This window comes from Buteo buteo, chromosome 27 (genome assembly GCF_964188355.1).
Source record: "Buteo buteo chromosome 27, bButBut1.hap1.1, whole genome shotgun sequence".
NCBI classification, from domain to species: Eukaryota; Metazoa; Chordata; class Aves; order Accipitriformes; family Accipitridae; genus Buteo; species Buteo buteo.
Genome location: NC_134197.1, coordinates 775,080 through 796,402, shown reverse-complemented (window position 1 = coordinate 796,402; position 21,323 = coordinate 775,080). Strand labels below are relative to the sequence as shown.

At 50.4% G+C, this 21,323-nt stretch overlaps 1 protein-coding gene across 1 annotated transcript; it reads right to left on the bottom strand.

The window, feature by feature from the left end:
* Nucleotides 1-1,313: 1,313 nt before the first annotated feature.
* Nucleotides 1,314-20,431, bottom strand: SCNN1B (sodium channel epithelial 1 subunit beta). The gene is made up of 14 exons (XM_075058745.1): nt 20,398-20,431; nt 17,779-18,010; nt 14,433-14,747; nt 13,123-13,543; nt 11,685-11,878; nt 10,723-10,826; nt 10,087-10,250; nt 9,521-9,628; nt 6,426-6,543; nt 5,617-5,692; nt 5,369-5,426; nt 4,057-4,118; nt 3,070-3,145; nt 1,314-2,596 (listed from the first exon to the last, which is right to left on the bottom strand). Exons 3-14 carry the CDS (start codon nt 14,741-14,743, stop codon nt 2,231-2,233), a joined length of 2,058 nt encoding a protein of 685 aa, XP_074914846.1. The 5' UTR covers nt 14,744-14,747; nt 17,779-18,010; nt 20,398-20,431; the 3' UTR covers nt 1,314-2,230.
* Between the last annotated feature and the right edge of the window lie 892 nt (nt 20,432-21,323).

The window sequence follows — 21,323 nt, the reverse complement described above, 5'->3', positions numbered from 1 at the left end:
ATTGTTCCAAATGCTAAAAGGCCTTTAAAGCACTAGTTGGTGGAATGAGTAGGAAGTTCTGCAAATGAAACTGCTCTGCGAAGTGGCATAGCGTCAGCTTCTAAGTAACCTCCTTCTCTCCTGATTTTCAAGCTGTGGCAACTAAAACAAATGTAGCCTCCGGCTCGGGAGGTCCATGAACCGTGGGCTGCCAGGAGGGTGAACCCAAGGAAAGGCTGTTCTGCATGTGCCCCTGGTGCAGGTTTTTCCTGTTACGTCGGTGTCTGGGCACTGTCAGAATCAAAAGCCTCGGCCAGGTGGGTTGCTGAAGTACTGATGAAGAAGCAATAGTGAAACCTTTGCGTGGTTTCTAAATTGGCTCTAATGTCTGACTCTGTAGGATTTGTTAACTTACCCATTTTTGAGTGTCCCACACATGTTGAGCAAGAGGTGGCGGGACTCCAGTCACTGAGCTGAAACCCAGGAGGATGTGAAGGAGCACACCACAGATACACACCAAACTCTCCTGATCCTCACCCTTCTTTCTCAACAGCGGAAAACCCAAACAGGCTGAGCATGTGATTTCTAAAGCCATTTCATTGTTTAAGAACCTGAATTTAATTTTAAAAAAGTGGTTAAGCTTCTTGTTCTTACCATCACCAAGTGAAATTGGAAAATGTCTGTAAAAATTCAGGTATCAGAAGTAATAGAAAATCAAAACTTTATTTAAGTTGCCCTTACTTTTGGAGCTAATCATAAAATTTAAAAAATTCATTAATCAAGTCTTATGAAATTAAGACTGCAGGTATTCTACGCATTATTATCTTGTAACTGTATAGCAGCAGCATTAGACCAGCTGTACACCAGTAATTAAGGGTTTGACTTTTTCAATGAATTTTGAACACAGAATTTCCCCCGCGTGCCAGCAGCATCTCACCGGGCACATCGTCCCCCAGTTCCTTGGTCCTGCTGGTGGTGGTCATCAGCAACGAGACCCACCACTTCCATCACCGCTGAGGGGAGATGGAGAGACCCTCAGCAAGCTCTGCGCAGGCAGCTCTGCACCCAGAGCACCCTGTGCTTGCAGAGCTTCAAGCAGAGAAGGACCGTGGACCCCCCTTGCCGCCATAGCTGCCCCCACCTCCCTGCGCTCGCACTGTGCTGGGCGCTGTGCCCAGAACATCAGGTTCCCAGTCGCGTGATTTACCTAGACAATCGTGTTTCCTCTTGAAGTTTTGCAAAAGTACTTCAGTAAGGCAGGTTCTGGTGGGTTGTGATGGGCTTCTGGGAAAGCCGGGGGCAGGGGCCAGGCAAACTCGCTGCCCCACTCAGCCCACCCCCATGGGGACCACCCAACCCCCCGGCCACCCTCACATCGGGGTGAGCCCAGCACCCCCTCTTCTTGCAGGCTGCTGCCATCAGCCTTTTGACAGCACTGAACTGCACCCACTGCCAACGGGAAACTTAAAGGCAACTTTTAAATTAATTTATTTATTGCGAAGAGTGGTACTGTTAAATGGCTGGCCCTTCCTCCCCACACCTGAATCTTTCTGGAGGCTGGAGTGTTTATCTCCGACACACATTAACAGCCGTCCCCACCTGTGGCGTAAGCATTAACAAACCCTGAGCAGCAAACACAAACAGAGCACTCGCGGGCTCCAGAAGCAGAGGGAATGGTTTTCTTTCACTCTGTTTCCGTTGTAGTTGTTTAGCAGTGGAAATACTGCAACCTCAGAAGTCAAAAGTAGCTTGAGTCCCAGCCTGAGGGTCCCACCCATGATGCAGCACAGCTGCAGCACACAGGGTGCCGTGTCTCAGCATCCCCCAGGCCACGGCCATGCATCCACCGTCAGGACGTCCTGGGCTCCCCCCCAGCACCCTCTGCCTCACCGCTCCCTGCCAGCGCTGCCGCAGCCCTGCCTCGTCCCCCGGCTGCAGCCCCCCAGGGCTGCCACCACCCCGCTCTTCTCATGAGGACGTGCTTCCCACCCACATGTTAAAAAGAAACGGTGACTTATGATTATATAGCAATAGTGATGTATACAAGCCAGAGCCTGAATGCCAACTCTATAAGGTTTATTACAGGGTTTATTAGATAGAGCTCCTTCACAGTGAACCGTCAGGGAGGGGAGCACAGCCAGGGCTTTTTAGTTCCTTCCTAATTTCGATAAAGAGTAGGAGATTGCTCAGCAAGTGACAAACTGAGCACGGCGATGGCAGCTTGCCATCGGGAGGTGCCGGGGCGTGCTGCTTACTCAGTTTCTGCATCGCTGTCGGGACCGAGGACGTCCAGGGGCTGCACACGCAGCGAGTCGTAGTTGGGCGGGGGGGTGCCGGGCTCGGGGGGCAGCGCCTCGTCCCTGGGGAGGGCACCCGCGTCCTCGTGCTGGAAGCCCAGGTTGGTGTGAGCCTCCACCAGCTCCGACACCGTCGGGGGCGCGTCCGGGTACCGCGCCTGCGCCCGCTTCTGCTTCAGGCCTTTGCACCAGCTGATCACGTTAATGACGGTGATCCACAGCGAGTCGATGATGATTTCCCCGAACTCGATGAGGCACAACACCGAGCCCCCCATCCAGAACCCGAACTGGCCTCCCAGGCTCGACAGCAGCCAAACGATCTGCGGGGAGGGGAGCAGAGCGAGCTGAGGCGGCGGACCCCCGTCCCTCATCAGCCCCCGCCGATCACCCCGTGTGCTGTGCCGAGCCGGCCGATGCCGCTGCCCCTCCTGCCCCCGGGACCTGCCTGCCGAGTCCCTCGCCTTGCGGGTGCTGCCCTGGAGGGGCTGCGCTCCCCGGCGCTGCGTCCCAGTGCCCTGCCCCGCACTGGCGACTGGGACGGGAGGTGGAGAGTAGGAACGAACCGGGGGCTGCAAACCGGACAGTGGAGGCGGCTTTGTCCGCTTCCTCGCAGCGGATGGGTGAAGCGGCAGCACCGAAGGGCTTGGCAGACTATCCCGGTGAGGAACATCTCTGGACAGGGCTGATCAGCCCCGAGGAGCCGAGCCCTGCCTGTGCATCCAGGGTGGCTTGTTTCTGCGTCCGCTCGCAGCGCGTTGCAGCGCCGGGCAGAAGGGCAGGGGTGGGCACTCACCGTTGTGGCGGCAGACTCCGAGATGGTGCGGTAGTTGTACTCCTGGAAGTAAATGTTCAGCTTGATGATCCCGTTTCTGTAAGGGACAAACAGCAGCTCAGCGCGGAGCCGGGCTGTGGGCATCCCGTGTCTCTGCTCCAACGCCTGCCCACGGGAAGGGCTGCGCACAGCCTGGCCGGAGCTGCTCACGAGTGCCCACTGAAACTTCTGTCTGGCACATGGAAGAAGTTAAAAAGTGCCACTGACTGCGAAGGGAAGAGAGACACGGTTCTGAAGTTCCTCCTAAAGAAGGGCTTGGGTACCTGGAAGCTTCTCTGGGGCTGTTTGCTTTGTTTTTCCCAACTGCCCTGGTTGGTCTAGAGGGGCCATGGCCCCTCTTCAATGCCCTGCACCTCATGTTCCTCTGCACAGACAGAGCGGCTGCATCACGATGGACTGTGTTACAGGGGGCTTAATGTGTACAGATCAGCCAATAGCTGTGAAACTATTTCTTGCTTCTCTCAGGTTTTTTTTCCTTGGGGAAAAGCCCTCCTCTTTTCCCCCTAATTCAGGGTTTAGGTTCTCAAAGGGTAACTTACCAGTTACCCTAATTTTGGTGCATCCCCCCCTACTGCTGCTGCTGTTGGCAGATTCAGATGTAAGTATAAAGGGGTGAATGTTACGATCCAGGAGCTGGGCCCAGCCAGTTCACAGCTTCAGAGCTTCCAGACTCCTACATGCAACTGATTAGAGGTGCTGCTGTTAATGCTGATTTTAAGTTAACTGTACATTTGAGTTTGTCTGACCCAATTTGACATTGTAGAGAGTAGAGGATATGCATGAAGTACATTTCAGATTTGCTTTATGTATCTTCCAGGCAAACACGTGCCAAATCTTGTCCTCCCGTTCCATTAGCACATGTGTGCTCTGGCCCATCGCCAAGGTTCATGTTAATCTAATGTTAACAGGCTCAAAAGAGAAGATAAAGTGGTTGTTCTTTTCACTTACCTGTCCAGAGTCACATTTGTTGACATATCTCTTTCATAAGACAGAATATGGAAAATCCAGTCCTAGGAAATCAAAATTTATTGAGAACCGAGCAGAAGGATCCTCACTGGGCACCTGCTGGGGCAGGAACCCAAGGGAGTCACATAGTCCTGACTAGTCCTGTTTTAATCCAGCTCTTCTGGATTAAAAGCATGGGAAAATACTGAGTAATGTGTTCAACCAGTGTCATCCACCCCGCTCCCACTCTATGGTTATTTGGGGGTTACAGCATCTCCCCACGCTGCCTCAACCAGGTCTGACGTTGCATCCATGGATGATGTCAAGTGTCCATTGGGGCTGCAGGTGCATTTTGCTTCAATGGTGCGAGTCTGTAAGTCACTGGTTTGGTGTGCTTCAAGCAAGGCAATGGCAGTTACCAGGAGCTTGGGACAGGAGGCGACGCCTGTTTACCCATCCATAGCTCCTATGTTTGGCAAGTTGTAGATGCCTTTGCTCAAGTGCACTCATGCTGCGATAGCCAAGTTACACTGGCTGCAGCTTTACCAATTCAGGATTAAATATTACTATTATAAAAATGAAGTTCTTCTGTAGGGGATACATGCAAAGTCCTTGGCAGCCACGTGCTAGGATAAATTGGACGTGCGTTGGAAATCTCCTTCGAAATCGATTCTAACCAATGCAGTCATGAGACATCCCGTACTTAGCAGGGTATGGCTCGGGGATGCTGCCTGTGTGGAGGAAGATGCCGTACATTCATCTGTGATGCTGTGGGAATACTACACAATGAAGAGTCATCTGGAGAGAACAGTCATGCAAGCAAAGGCCTGCAGTGTACGTGGGTACCGAGAGGTAGGGCTGCACACTTAGTTTGACACTGGCTAGTCTTTAGCATGTAATGCCTGATCCAAACGGAGTATTCATTTCTCCTTAGGGAGCCCATGAGGTGTTATCTCATCCTTCTGCCTCAGCCTACCCTCACACTGTACAAAGGGTGCTCTGGTTTTGGGTGTCCTGAAAGAGCATGAAATCCCGGTCCTGTGTTCTGTCCCAGGCAGCCTCCAGCCCCCCGGTAAGCGGGTGAAGCAAGTGTGCTGCAGACCCGAACCAGTGCTCGGGGAGGAGGAGCTGCCATGGGGGAATCCCTCCTCCGGGCACGTGCCCCAGTGCTGCTGCTTGTTTGCATGCTGAAAATATGTAATTTAGCAAAGAGGCACTTGCTACCTGGACATTAGCTCTGAAAATACCGAGTGATTCATGTGGCTAAGAACAGGTAATTATTAATGTATGTTTCAAAACAAGAAATCAGTGTTACCTCTGAAGCTTCAGAGGGCCAGTCTGCCATGGAGATGGTCATCTTATACTGTGTGTCGCTGGAGAGAGGAAAGGAGAGCATTAGTACAGAGGATCCCGTTTCTCTGAAGTCACTGGAACTTCAGGTGTCATGCAGAAAAGCAGCCCCGTGTGATTTGCTCCCATTTTAGAAAGGTCAGAATTGATGGGAGACAAAATGTAGGATCCCCTCCACCTTTACAGCTGCCAGGAATGGCTTAGGGTACTTACTTGCACGTTTCCTTACAAGAGTCAATACAAATCTGTCTGTGTGTTATACTTGATCTCAGTGATGAATAGCAATATGCTGTTTGGTGAAAACAAAAAATCAAAGCACCTGTTTAGATAAGGACCCTGCTTACTGGGTTATATCAGTTTCATTTAATAAAATAAATATTTAGGTATGAACCTGCTGCACAAGTTTGCTGTCTTCCCCTCTAACCTTCCTTTCCTTGAGAAACTCAGGCAAAGCGGTCAGACAATTTAATAATAAATTAAAAATAAATTTTAATTTTCTGCAGACAGTTTCTATAGGGTTAGCTTGCCCGATGGCAGTGGTTTTGGCACAGCCCTGGCCAGTGGCAGGGGTAGGAGGGCGGCTGCCTGCCAGAGCTGCCCACGCAGAGCCGGCTCACCGGCCTCTGCCTGCCTGTGAGCTTCCTCGCAGGAGCCCATCGCCCCTGCCCGGGCCAGCTTGTCTCAGCACCCGAACTCTTGAGGCGCAGAGGCCTGGAGCGTCACCCTTTTCCTCTCCCTTTGGTACCCAGAGGCTCCCGTTACCTTCCCCGGCTGGAGCTGGCTGTCTGGGAGAGCCCTGCCCTGGGGCAGCGCAGATGCTGAGGCCCCTCAGCCCGTGGCCAGGACCAAGATTTCGCCCCCTCTCCCCAGCACTGACCCCAACGGCCACGGGGAGACGTTCCACAGGCAAAAGCCATTCACCTGTTGCATTTACAACAGCAATAAAGCTCACGTCCGCTCCCCCCTTCCTGCGTGCCAGGACCCTGGGAAGGCTGTGCAAATAGTTTTGTTCATGTTCTTACCCCAACCTGGGTTATCTTCGTTATTGCAATAATTTACCCCCTCAGGTAAAGGAAACATATAGTGACCACATCCACAGATTTCAGTCATGTGATTTTGGAAACAAGAGCGCAGGCAAGCCTGAAAAAGGGAAGAGGGACCTGCTTAGATGTGGGCTGAGCCCCCCTGCCCACCTCTGTGCCTCTGGAGTCCATGCTGGCTATGAGAATCACTCAGTTCCGAGGTATTTTCTCTCTTTTTGCATTGAACAGATGTTTTTGTGGCCGCACATGGAGAAGGCTGAAGCCACAGAGGGAGTGGGTGCTGCTGGAGCCCATCCCTGCGCGAATGCCTCCTCCAGCGTGCACCGAGCATCACCGTCGCTCTGGAAGCCTGTCGCAGCTGACACTGGTTTTACAATGGCGAGACAAGGCAGGTGGATAAGCTGCCATGTGTAGAGTTGCACTGCAGTTACGGTTTTCTTTATGATGCATTTTTACTACCGCTCCTGGGGATTTTAAGGCACATCCTAGTTGTGAGCTGCCCATGGGTAAGTCACCTTGCAGGAGCAGAAGGGACCTCAATGCCTGCTCCCAGTCGCATGAGAAACTGCTCATTTCTTAACTATTTTAGGGCTTCGTGGAAGTAATATGAAGTTTCCAAAAAGGAATAAAAATGTTCTCCTACACCCATAGACACTGCTGTTGTCTCCAGGCTTTATATGACATACTGACAAAGGGCTGGTTTCCACTTTAAAGCCAGGACTCTAAAAATACTTCAACATAAAGAGCAGGTTTTAGAAATCTGAATTATCTTATCTGTGCATCTGCTTCTCTCCTTGAAAGGATTGCAGCCGCAGCTTCGGCAGCATGTGAGCCAGGCTGCAGCGCTGCCATTAGCTCAGTGAGGCATGAAGTTAATCATCCGAGATTGGAGTGGGATTCTGGACGAAACAGTGCACAAAGCAATAACAAAGTCTATGAAAAGATAATTAAATTTAACAGTTCCAGCTAGGTAGAACAACTAGAGAATTTCTGTGTGATATAAAATGCTTACAGAGTTCACTGCAATCAGGGAGTGATGGAAAAGCCTGATTTTGCTGAGAGGTCTCTGAAGTGACGTGGATTATGTGGACATAGAGCCCCAGTCAGCATTTAGCAACTTTTAAGTAATAATGCAATCATTTCAAGTATTTGCTTAAACCTTATACAAGCATCTTAAAAAGTAGGGTAAAGTGGTCCAATTGTTATAATTATATAAAGGCAGAAATATAAAAAAACCCTGCTAGACTGAAGCCCTCCCACCTGTCTGGGGTGTATTCTTCAGGCTTTTGTAAATAACCCCCAAAATGGTTTTGATGTTTTCCTTATTGCCAGATCTCACCCTCCAGAAATGCTTCTCCCTTATGTTATAGCCTGTTACAAATTAACCAGTCCTTAATGTTTACACTATATTTTTCTACAGTTTCAAGGTTTACAAACACTCAACTTTCTCATCCCAATGTTAAAGCAAAGAAAAGGCAAAGGTCTGTCTTCATTTCCTATACAAAACAAGCAGGCATTTTCAGGGTGAAAAATGACTTAATTCCCTTAAAGAGAAAAGGATTAAAAAGAGTAGGAGTGTTCAGGAGAGGAATCCCTCCTGTATCTTCCTCTCCTGCCAGGGATAAATATTACTCGTGCACACAAAATAGGAGCTACTGTGCACATTAGAGCAGTGCCATGGCTAAAACCCGGAGCACAATAGCTCTCCGAATAGCTGTTAGTCTCCCAGCGCACCCCAAGCAGCAGAAGCCAGCCTAGCTCCTGAAAAGCGTCACATTAACATCTCGGCAAAAGCTTCCCAGAGCCGTGGTGGCCATTGGTGCTGCAGGATGGTGCCCGCGGTTGCTGCGGACAGAGCAGTTTTGCTGTCCCCATTGCAGCGGCACACGCAGCTACGGCGATTGCTCAAAACACCCTTGAGTTTAGAGGGGTTAGCCTGTTGGACATGGGGAGTGACTAGAGTCTAGCCCTTGCCGGTTGATCTACCTATAATTAAAAGATTTCAGCCAAGCATGGAAATTGTAGGGGAAAAAAAGATATTCTCGCAGCTGAAAAAGAAATGAATTGCCTTAATGACATGGCATGAGCAGTTACCCTTTTTAAAGGAGAAAAACTGCTCTGCAACCTCCTGGGGCTGAGGTGGGCAGCCAGCAGAGGAGCGTCGGGCTAACGCTGTGCCGGCAGCCATCCGGGAGCAGGTCGGGTCCCCGGGGAGGACGGGGAGATCCACGCTCCCAACGGGACACTCTGGAAGATGTATTTTCCCAGCATTTCTTACATTAGTAAGGAACCAGCATTAGCCAAAGCTATCAGGAGTTTCAGCCCATTTCAGCTGCTCTCCCCTGCACTGAAGCAGGGAGCTGCCTCCTGACCCTGCCACCCTGGGTCTCCAGTGGTCCCCAGCACCTCCCAGTGAAACCAGTGCAGGGAGGGAGTGAGACTGGGCAGGATGGGGGCACGAGGTCTCCTTGGCTGGCGCTGCGGTTCTGCCCTCCAAGCCGAGGCAGTAACCGACCGGTGTGTGACGGCAGCTGGGGCTGCTCAGGGAGCCAAAAGGGGGGAAAACTGAAGAGCCAGCGGTTTTTAAGGGATGGAGGGTCCCAGGCGCACCCTGTTCTCGTTTTGCCTGGTCTTCAGGATGAGAGGGAACCCTCCGCTTTGGGGAGCTGAGCACCGAGGTGACAGGGTATGAGGAAAGGACCAGCATTAAACTGTGGTCATATGTGGAGGTAAAAATATTTGGGTTTTTTGTCTGCAAATTAGCACTTTGCTGGTAGGTCTCACATAGCAAGGTCCCGTGTAACAACAGAGATCCTGGGGAGGTTTGCTGTGGTTTGGCTTTTGAGAAAATGATGATTTTCATCCTCTCAAAATGAAACAAAATTCCTACCTGGCTAAGGGAACAATAACTGCTGATGCCCTCTCCTTACCAGAAGAGAAGTTTCCTGTACTTGGGTTATGCTTTCTACTTCATCGTTGCTGATCCGCCAGCAATCTTGCATGCTAGTCAAAGATTTTAACTGCTTTGACAATTTTTCCTGAACAGTCTTATTTGATTTAAAAATGTGTTTTACCTGGATGGAATAGGAAGTATTATACTGGCTATAGAGATTTTTTACGGGGACATCAGACCCATTATTGGTGCAGTCACTGTAGGGGTAGCCCATCCGTTCCAGTTCATCCTGAAAGAAGACCAAAACAGCAAACTTCAGGAGTTATCACTCCTCCCCAGGTCCCTGGTGCCTGTTTTCTAGAGACTCTGTAATTCCTGTATTCCCTGCTGACTTTGAAAAAAAATCAAAGAATCATAGGCAGCAGAGCTGAAAGAGATGCAGCCCATTCCCCAGGGTGGATTGAGGTAGATGAGGATGTTCAGGAGCAGTATGTTTTAGCAAGGCACCTTCTGACATGCTCAAGGAAGAGGGAACAATGACCTGAGCTCAATATTTTGGCTTCAATAAAGCACTTTGCCAGGACAGTTACATAAAAGCCTCCATAAACTGTTCCAGCCCACAGCTAGTGTATACCTTGACTCTTTTGGTTTGAGCCAGTTCAGCCAAGACTTAAAACAAACTTGGTTGCAGTCCCATCAGATAACATTATTCTCAGACAATCTGCTCTAGAGGAATGCCACACATACCACTAACACACCGATGGAGGTTTCTGTCCCCGCCATTGCATAGATGCCCTGATCCTTAAGGAAGGGGAAGCTCTTCTGTTGATGCAGCATGAGCCTGGCCCCGGCAGCGGATGACAGGTAAGGGATATAGTCTTGCTGACTGATGTCCAGAATTAACTTCAGCCCTGGGACAACAAACAAAACAGGACAGGAATTGTATCAAAATATGGGTCTTTGGAAAAAAAAAGAGTCTATTTTCTTTTCACTGTGCACAAAGATCTCTGCCCCTGGGGGAGGAGCCGGGGTCTGGCTGTCATGTCAGCCTTGCATGTGCATAAACACACATGATGGCAAATGCACAGGATGGAAATATCTGAGTGAATATTCAGACATTGCCTCAGAGATTTTGGCCATCTAGATGTTACACTTCTGCTAAGTAACATCTGTAGTCACATCACTTGTTTCTAATGTGGCACATTTCCCTTTTAGGGGCTTATCCCCCCCCAGAAAACTGTTACTCCCTGCTGTAGTGCTCCAGAGACACAGAAATAGTAAATCTGTTATATCCAACAGAAATGGCCACTGAGAGACAGAATAACTAACTCCCAGCACTTCTGCTCCCTTAGCTCCTTCCTCCTTAGCAGAGCTCTCTCTTACCAAACTCGGCTCCAGGGTTGGAGGAATTCAAAGCCTCTTCGTCCATGCCCCAGTTAAAGATGTAGCAGTTACCATGGTCTGGGTGATAGATTTGGGTGAAATTCCTGGAAGAATCATGTACATAAAACTGTGACTCTCGAGGAGGACTAAAGGGTTATAAAAAATGCATCTGGTGGAACCGGTGCTTGGCAGCTACATCTGGGATTCACTTTAAATTGCTTCTTTTGTTGAATGCCTGTATAGAAATTTCAGCTGATATAATTTCAATCAATCTACTGTTGAAAAAAAAGCAAAGCAAGGTACTGGTGTGTACTGAGACACAGCCACTGGGGGTAATGCTTTGTCGGAATGGAAAGGAATCATCTGTCACACAGAGGAGAGAAATAATTGCTTGATCTAAGCTATGGTAACAGGTTTTGGCTGGTGTTACATCTCGTTCTTTGACAGTAATTCTCTGTTGCCCTCTTTGCAGAAGGGGCAGGACTCCTCACAGCCTGGGCTGCTGCTGTGCGCTCAAAACTAGATACATAAATTTGGCATTCACAAGAAACAACGATGGCTAAAAGGCATTTCTCCAAGCCTTGTGTAAAACGAGGGGGGGCTGTAACTGGGGGCTGCACTGCTGCACCAGGGGTATCCTGGCTCAGCACCTGGGCTGGCAGCTGGTTATCACTAAAAACCCTGGGAAGGTCCCACGGATGCTGTTAGTCTCAATGTGTCATGAGCAAAACGGCCCATCCAAAACTGAAACTCATGCAGCACTATTCCAAAAGAACCTGTTTCAGCCAGGATCACATCCAGAAACCCTCTGGGAAACATTGTTAGAGTTAAGAACCAGCAGAAATCACTGTATTAACTGAAACATACCTTAAAAAGAGAAAAGAAAGAGGCTGTCATGCCTTTAGCGTCCTGTACCATTCCTGGTGTGACAGAAAAGGGCAGGGAGCTCGGTATGCACCTACTTGTAGTTGCAGGGTTCGGCCCCGTAGAGACACGCCAGGATCATGTCTTCTGCCTGGTAGCCCATCCTGATTCTCTCTTGCAGCGGGACTTTGGAGAGGATGCTGGTGGACTGCAGGATGTACCACTCGGTCACCGCCTGCGCCGCGCTGGTGAAGTTCCTGTAGGTGCAGTTGTCGGAGCCCTGATGGCTGCACTGGGGGGACACAGCAGGCAGGTGTGAGCCCGTCCTGCGGCGCGGGGCGGCAGGAGGGACCTACGGCACGAACTCCTTCTCCTTGCACGCTCGGCTTGATGCCAGCCCTGCCTGCTGCTCACGGGGGAAGGAGAGGTACGGGCAAACGGGAGCTGTGGAGGCGGCTGTCGCATCTGCCTGTGCTTGCAGATGGGTCCCTCCCCAGGGAGATTTCCCAGCTGGCCACATTCTCCATCAGTCCCAGCATTACCTCCACAAACTTACAGAAACCCTCACTTTTTGGCCAGTTGTTTAAGGCTGGAGTTGCCCCAGCTTCCAAGCTCTGGTCAGGCAGGATCCCTGAAGGCTCTGTGGGAGCAGAGGGTGGGGGGTCGTGAGACTGCACTGAGGACCGCAGCAGGAGAGGGACAGGGGCAGCGGCCCCCGTATTTTGGGTGCCAGATCTGAGAAAGACGTGAAGGTGACAGGGAGCCTGCACGGAGCACCCCTGCCCTGGCTCTGCCCTGGGCTCAGCCCGCAGCAGGGCTGCGCTGGGCAACCGCAGAGGATGTACAGCGTTGTCCCCTGCGCTGTGGGCAGACTCTACCGATCAACGCTGTGCACGTCTCGGTTACTGCCCATTGCTGCCCAGTGTTTCCAACATCCCTCTCACCAGAGGCTGACGGACCCGCTGGCAGGACCCGCTCCATACCTCCGATGCAGTGCTAGGCTGCTACGCACTGTCAGCCCCTTTTTCCATGAGGAACGTGCTGATCTCACTGGTGTTATGCAGCTACCTGAAATTCATCACAGACTAACTTAACATGGCACCTTGCTGGGCTTCCTTTCTTTTAGGAAGAAGTATATTTAGGGTATGATCCTGCTGCAGGCCCCATATGCAGAAATCCAGCAGCTTCAGCTGGGTGTCTGGCTGTGTATCCTGCAGGGCATCAGACCCCCCTCTGAAATTCTAAAAAATCTTAAAATACCTCTGTGCTGCCTTCCTCAGAAAAACAAGCAAACAGCCCTGGAGCCTTGAAATAACATGCCATAACTTGCAAACTGCCCTGTACCGAGGGTGCCACCGGCACGGGCATCCCCCAGCCCTGGCCCTGGCCCTGGCATGGCTGGACCAGAGGCTGGAGGCAGAGTGGCTGCAGGCAGCTGGTGGGGAAGAGATGCCGATCGTGCTGCAGCCCTGCCAAGGGGCCCAGCGCTGCCGTTCCTCACCCCTCCCCGGCTGCCTCCCCTGGGACCCCTCTCACCAGCTTCACTGCCAACTTGTACTTCTTTTCTTCCGACGTCGTGTTGGCTGGGGCAGGTGGAGCAGCGGTTTGGTTGCCCACAGAGGTTTGGTCGCCCGCAGCGGTTTGGTCACCTGCAGCGGTTTCATTGCCCGCAGCGGTTTGGTCGCCTGCAGCGGTTTGGTTGCCCGCAGCGGTTTGGTTGCCCGCAGTGGTTTGGTTGCCCCCAGCAGCCTGGTTGCTTTCAAAGATGTCCAGGATGACGGGGTTGTCTTTGTCGTGCTCGTCGATGAGGACCAGGGGTATCTGGTGCCAGAGCCTCAGGTCGAGCGGTGGCGAGGCGTTCTCACTGCTGTTCCCCAGCGCAGGCTGCAGGATCCTCTCCAGCGCCGCTTCAATGAGCCTGTCCAGCTCTTTCAACAGATGCTTCACCTCTGAGTATCTGCAGGACAAAAGGCAGTTACCAGGCAGCGTCAAGGTGATGGGGATGTGCAGCAGCTCATCGCCACTCCACTGGCTTGGACCTTCCTGGGGACCTCAGCTCTCTGCCTGAAAGATTTACTGCAGAACGACGGGAGCCTCCGTGCAGAGTACGGCCAGCTCAGACACAGGCATCCCAGTAGTCTGCAACTGGGTGGAAAACCAGCAGGAGGATAAACAGAGAGTGCTACAGTGGTGAATCTGCCAGCGCAGAACCGAATTGGTTGTATTTCAGTAATTCACTATAGTTTACACAAAACATCTCTAGCAAGCAGAGAGAAAAAACAACCCCAAGGTAATTCCTGCGTGTTGGTTGAAAGCATCTTGTCTTGGGCTACACTATTGCATGGATATAAATTTAAAGCAGCTGTAACAAAAAATCAGTTACTCCTTTGAAATTACTATGGAGTTATATCACTGCAGCTCACAGCTGATACTACTGTTTAACCAGCTCTTAATGGCTGGAGTGTGAGCGATAAGAGGGACGTTCATGGCAAGGAAGGAGAAAGAAAGGAATTGTGGGGAAAGATCAAGAGACTGATTTTGGTTTTGACAAGTGAGTTGAACTTCGAGTTTTCCCTGAGCCAGGGAAAGTTTGCTGGGAGGCAACAACCACCATTAGATTAACTGATACAGTAAGGAAACCCAGGCAAACTCACAGCACAGAGCCCTCCTCTGAGCCATTCGCCCTCATATTGTTCTCCTTTATTTGGTTTTACTGCCACTTGGTGAGTCCACTGATGCTCCTAACGTGATAGCTGAGACAGGAACAGGTCCACAGTACCTTACACTAGCAGTATAACTGAGGGTGTTAAAGCACGACTGGGTAAATTAGGTGAAGAAAAACTTACTTGAAAGGGTTGGCATTGCAGACCGTGACTGCTGGGAACTTCATGGTCTTAAAGCCAATAGAGAGAGATGAAGTGACGTTATAGGAGAGGTAGGTGTTGATGAGGATACCCCACTGCCAGAAGACCAGAGACGCAAAGAGCAGCGTTAAGAAGAACCAGATTAATTTCTTCTTTGGCCCTTCTTTGATGATGCGCTTCGGGCCATGGGTGTTGGTGTTGTCGCAGTACCAGACCAGCAGCTCCTTGTAGGTGTAGCCAGGGCCCTTCTGCAGGCGGTGCAGCGCACGAACGAAGTACTTCTTCAGGTTCATGCCGCTGTTCGCAAGTGGGAGAAAAGACATCAAAACAGCTGTGTTGAAAGGCAAGGTTTGTGTTTTGCCAAGTGCACTTGTATTGTCAGCAAAGCAGAACTGGAGTAATGTGATGGCCCGACCGTGGTTTTGTAACCCAGGAGAAATTCAGAGCAGATGTTCTGCAGGGTCACGGCGTGGCAGTGAAATGGCCCGGAGCCCCTCACCTCCCGAGAAGGTACAAGGGGGAGGTTTGTGCTGAGCGGTTCCAAAAGTGGCAAATGTTTTTCTCATGTCCCTTCCGGCCCCACGAGAGTGAAGTGACTTTGGACCTGCTGGACATGGCTCTGACTGTGACTTACCAAGACCGGCCCTCGGGCTCTGCAGATGTTGCAATAACTAACCAGGTAACTTCTAGGAAGTTGGTGTTTTGTGTGCCAACTGGTACGTCTGTAACATCGTCTGAAACCTTTGCCAACGCTAGATGGACCAAGCAGTACACGCATGAGCTAGTTTGAGCTAGAATTCAGGCTAACAGTGTTTAGTTTTCAAGCTAATATAGGGCTTAAGACAATTTTTCTTAAAAGTAAAAAGTATTACAGCGCACCAGGCTATTGGAGGGTGCAGGAGAAGAGGACCTGGAATGAGCAGCACCTTTCCCAGGACCAGGAATGCTGTTCAGTGCTGCTGCCCGCCGGAGGAAGGACAACGGATTGGTTTTTTTCCACCAAATTCCTTTGTCTTTCAGATACTATCGGTATGCTTCCACTGCTCATGTGAGGGATGCTGCATATTTTACATTCATATTGTGAGTAAATAGAACATTTTGTGCTGCTATTTTAAGGTGAGAATTTGTGTTACTAAATCTTAATATCCTGAGGCAGGATTTCAAAACAAACCCAAGTCAGCTGCTTACAACTTTTTTCAGATTTAAACTGGGAGAACAGAATTAAAGATTAATGCTGCGTATAACTCAGCATCCTAGAAGAATGAGTGCTGTAATAATACAGCAATATGTCAATAATAAGCAGTACTCAGCAATGCAGAAACTAGATTAACACGAAGTTATTTGTAGCTAGACTGCCGAAGGTACAAGGGGAAGCTGAAGGGTGCACAGAGGCTCTCGGGGAGCAGGAGCAACTGTGTCCTTACTTTTCAAAAAAAAAAAAAAAAAAAAGGTAATACTGATTCATTGGTTTATTGGCCAGATCTGCAAAATCGCCTGAGTAGTGTATACAGAGTTTGATAAAAGTATAAACCCAATAGATTTTATGATGTCTCAGTCCATGATGCAAAGAGAGATGATGGGTTTCATTGCACACCCTATTACGCGTGACGTTAGATGCAGTGAAGTCTCGATGGGAGAGTGCTTTGGAAAGAAGAAACTCCAGCTGCTTCCTCCAAGATTTGAGGGCAGGCTCTACTCTCATGTGGAAGTGTTTTGTTCCCCAAGGAACACGAGTCCTGGGACTCGGACCTCCTGGACGCCCCCGGACCCCCAACCCACCAGCGCATCGTCAGCTCATCCTCCGTGAACTCGTGCCACAGAGGTTCTTGCCCACAGCTGCCTGCAGAAGGGTTTATTCACAGAAGGAGCTTACGTTGCATCAGACACTTGCTGGCTTTTGGGCAGGACTATAACAAAAACAGGAGCAACGACCTTAGCCTCTGCTTAATTACCCATGGGGAAGACTTGAAAGACGCGCAGCCGTTCTGCCCAAGCCTTCTGCTGCCAGGTGTGAACACAAACCCATCTCAAGGCACAGTCTCAAGACTGGTCTCTGCTTTATAAAATAGTATCATCAAAATGCATTTAAATCCAGAGAGACTAGCAAGGCAAACTAGTAAATAATTTCTGCCTTTTAAGAAATCCAATAAATTACTTAGATTAGATTAAAATTTAAAACACACCTACAACGCACTAGGCAAAATCCAGCCCAGCTGGACCTGACTGGCCACATGCCCTGCAGCCTGTTTGCTCTGCTGCTTACAGACTGCGCCGGCCAAACACGGCGCGTGGGCTCCTGCTGAGCGTCAGAGACCTGCCATGGAGAGATCCCAGTTTGTCGTACAGATCTTTGTGGGTTGCTCATCAACTTGACATTGCTGGAAGAAGTTATTTTTTCTTTTTATATTGTTTCCTGAAGCTGAATTTTAGCTTTTTTTTTCCTGATGGCAATGTTGAGACACACACTTACGGGTTATGGAGCACAAACAGAGTAAAAGCTCTGCTTTCATAACTGAGTAAAGTGAGAGATACAGAATGGATAATTTTGATGCTGCTTTAACTTTGTTCATGGTTTTGCAGAAGTCATTGATACACTTGTTCTCCACCTTGATTTCCATTTAACCACCTAGCCTGAGAGTGCTCTTTGCAAAGTCATGGTATGCTTGCTAGTGATAGCAAGGGGATGATGCTGTGCTAGAAAAGGAAGACCAGCTCCAAATCAGTTTTAAGCAAAGCTTGGAGTGCCTTCTATCTCACTTTATCTCTTCAGCTCACCTACCATAAAAACCCTGTGCTGAAGGGCAGCATTTTCACATTTTTAAGTTAGATTCAGGCCACACTGTGGAAAATAAGATTAAACTAGTTTTTAGATATGTTTTAAACTGATTTAAGATGGTTTTTTCCCTCATGTCAAAGCTATGGCACCTGCTCTTTGTAAGTGCTGCTCTGTCCCACAGCCCCGTGGGGCACCTGCCAGGGGGAGCACAGGGATGGGGACAGGGATGGGGTCGGCTGGAAGAGCATCCTCAGGCAGGATGTCTGCAGCATCCCCTCCCTGCCATGAAACTCACGGAGCCCAAAATTAAAAAAAAACAAGTTAACAAAGGTGTGCTGGCAATACAGTCAAGCAGACAGTCACAGGTTTTACAGGGGATGTCTTAATATGACAGCAGAGTGAAGGACCCAGGTTTATTCTTCCTTTAGGCATAAGCTGTGCTTTTAAATGGTCATTTGATAAAAGAAATGGCATTAAGCAAAAGCTGCGCTTGACCATACGGGGATGACTTTTTTCAATCTTTTTTTCTTACTTTAATAGTTTTCTTCTTACCTTTATTTCCAGAATGTTTCCGAATAGACTTCTTATTTCTTTCTCACTGCTGGATGCCACTCTGTGTGAGGCGCCTTGCCCGATCGGAAGCCAAAGCCCCTGTTATGGGGGGCTCCTTGCCACGGGCACAGAGGCTCAGTGCTCAGATGCCGTAGCTCTTCGGAGGGGGCTTGGTACTGGTTTCGGTGCCAGCCTGGAGTCTGTCCTGCTCTCTCCCATCAGCGGGCCAGACCTGGAGCAGACAAGTGACAAATGAGGGATGACAAGACTCACCCTCCATCAGTACACAGGTAACTGTCACCCCTTCCCAAAACCCCCTCTGGGGAAAGGGAGCGGAGGCAACAGTGGGACTGGAGCCGAGGAGGAGGAGATCAGGGCTGGGGGCTCAGGAGGTGCTTCCCCCTTGATGCACACGCAGCCTGGCTCCTGCTGGCGAGTGGCATGCAGGGCAGGCTCATGGTTACAAAAATCTGTCCCTGCTGCTGCCCTCAAATCCCCCGTTATTCATACAGCCTGTGAAGCTCGAGGGCCCAGACGTTTGGCAGCTCCCGGCTGCCACTCACTGGTTTTATTTCTTGTTTGGTGGCTCCACTTCCAAGGCCTCGGTCAGGGAAGGGGAACACACACCCGTTAGGCTCCCTCACTCCTCCTTCTCCTTTGCATTTTTAATTGTCACACTGCTCCATTTGCAGAACTGGTCTGTAATGTGCAGGCAAGAACTGACTTTGTCTCCGTTGCAGGTGGTTCCAGGGAACCACTGCTGCTTCCCTCGCCACCTCCCCACCGCCGTGCTTTCCTCTGGGCTGCCCCTTGTCAGCACACTGGTGTCACCTAAAATGACTGTCAGGAGTTTACCCTAGGGACACGAGACTCCTGCGGTGCACAGGGTGCCACATGCCTCTCTCCTGGCAGTATCCACATCGCCATGATGACCAAAGCCGTCCTAAAAGCTACGTGCTCCTGGTTCTAATGTGGTTTTGCTTTGTGCTGCGAAGGAGGTGTCCTCACTGTCCCCAGCAGCCGTGAGTCCAGCCCTGCATCCTCCCAGGTGAAACTCCTCCACCTTATGGGTGAGATCAGACTCCCACGTTACGAAATGATTACGATGGCTGTGTTGAATCTCCTCTGGGGTTTTCCTAGGGCAATTGCCACTTAAATGAAATGAAGACATAAGCAAAACTCAGCACGCTCCTGGAAGCTCCAGGGTGGTACCTTGGCTGCAAAACCACTCCAACGTAACCAGGCCTGATACTGCAATTATTCAGTACTTTCTATACTGGGGGACACAACAGTCATTCCTCTTTGATCACCAGCTGCTCATCTGCCATCTTCTCCAGAGCCTGATGAAAAGACCTTGTTTTCCTAGAGAAGACATTTCTGCTATTTAGTGGTATTTTTGCAAATTAGAGGAAACTTTTTTATTACATCACGAGTTTATAGGTTGGCAGTTAAAAGAGAAAATTGGAGCAGTAACGTGTCAGTGAGCACTGAAAGCCTCTCCTGCACCCGGGGTCACAGAGTGCCCAGCAGATGCTTTTTGCCTTGCTGCTGTGTGTGAAGGGTGAGTGGGAGCGGCCGCCGCAGGCAGCCACCAGCTCAGGCGCCCACGGCCGCCACCCTGATCCACGCAGGCACCTGCAGGTCTCTAATCCCCACGGGCACCTGTACAGCACTCGAAGAGTATTTACAGTTTGGAAGTTTAGATAGCATTTCCCTGACTCTGTGCTGTATGTTAGATGCTCCGTCCTTTCCTCCCCTGCCTGCCTAACCCTGCGGTTCCTGTGATGTCCCTGTCTCCCAGGACGATGACAAGCCTTACTCCTCACGTGCCAGTAAGGTCACGTTGCTAAGGGTTAACTCTGCTGCTTGTGCAATGAACAACGTGAATCCTGGAACGTAAGTGGGGGAAAAAAAAAACCCAGCAGCTCCTTCCTCACCTGCAGATCTCTTATTCTGCAATAAGGCCCATGTCCCGGAGAGGGATTATCCTTTGCCCTCACACCGGAGGCAGCAGCCTGGGGCGGGTGCACATTTCCCACAATAAAGTGTTGTGGGAAGTGACGGGACAGTGATATATTCAGAAAGCTGCGGTTTGCTTCCATGATAAGGGAGATTAAAGAAAACACCGTGTAAACAGAAGTTAAATAAGAACGACTACACTTGACTGCACACTGCGCACATCCAGAACACCCGACCAGCTCGAAAACCTGCACCGTTGTTGCAAAAGCGTGCAAAGATCGGGTCTGTATCAGTGCAGAAAGACCCCATGACCAAACTGAAGTTTTTCATTCCGTCCCCCTCCCCCTCCAAAAAAAAAAAAAAAAAGAAATCAACAAAGGACTCCCCCTTTTTTTTCCCTTTAGAAACTGTATTAGGCCTTAAAACCGCATCCTCCGCTGCGAGAAGCGAGGGAAAAACCCCGAACTAACAAGGAAATGATATTTTACCTAACCCACGCGGGTCCAGCCCCATCGCGCCGGTCCCTCCGGCACCGGACCGCCCCGGAGGGATGCTCGCGGGTGTCCGCCGGTGGGCATCCCTCCGGCGCGGTCCGGTGCCGAAGGGACCGGCCGGCCCCGGCCCCCCGGCCCCGGTTCCCCCCTCCCCATCCGTACCTACCGCCCGGGCGGCTCCGGCAGCGCTCCCCGCCGAGAGCGGCCCCGGCCCCGCCGCCTCCGCCGCCCCGGTCCCGCCCCAGCCCGCCCCTTGTCATTACCCGACGGTGCATCTAAACCCTGCCTTCCTGCGAGCTGGAGTCGCTCCCAGTTTAGTCTTGGCTCGTCCGGGCTTCGTTAAATGCTTGTTTTGATATTTTAGTTCTTGTTTTAATTTTTTCCCGCAGTAATTTTATTTTTCTTCCTAACACCCCCCCCAGGAATTGCAGCCGCTTCTGCTGCTCCTGGTCCTACCAAGACCACCGGACAGCGAGGGGTCAGTGGCACAAATCTCCCCGTGACACTGCCCGCTCCCGCTTCCCAAGATGGTGGGGAAGCTGTGCCTCCATCCCGCTGAGCACCCGTCCTTGTTTTTTCCCCAAAAGAAGAGAAAGTCCTATTAGCACGGCAGACATGAGGGAAGGCACGCTTAGGTCACAGCTGGGATGCGGGCAGTCACTTGGAAGGTGCAGGGAGACTTTTGCAGCAGGACCAGGTCTTGTGGCCACTGCCCTGACCCCTGCACTGCAGCAATTTATGGTCTGGTTTGAAATGTCCCAGGTGCCAGGACATCATCTCGCTGCTTTGGCTTCCCTCCTGCCAACCATGCCCCTGTGACAGATTGTCACAGAATTGTCACAGATTAAATAACTGCAGATGAACTGCACTAGTATTTTGAAACAGTTTTAGAATCCTTTTCTTAAAAGGTCTTATAATCTTTTTTTAAAAGAAGTATAAGATCTTTTTTTTTTTTTTTTCCCTAAAAAAAGCCTCCCTGACCAGCTGTGTTTACTATCAAGACTGCTGTTGGGCATGCTTTCCTGGGACTGTTTTGTACACTGCACGTCTTTCAAGTGCAGGCTACAGAAGATGTTGATGCTTAAATAGAAG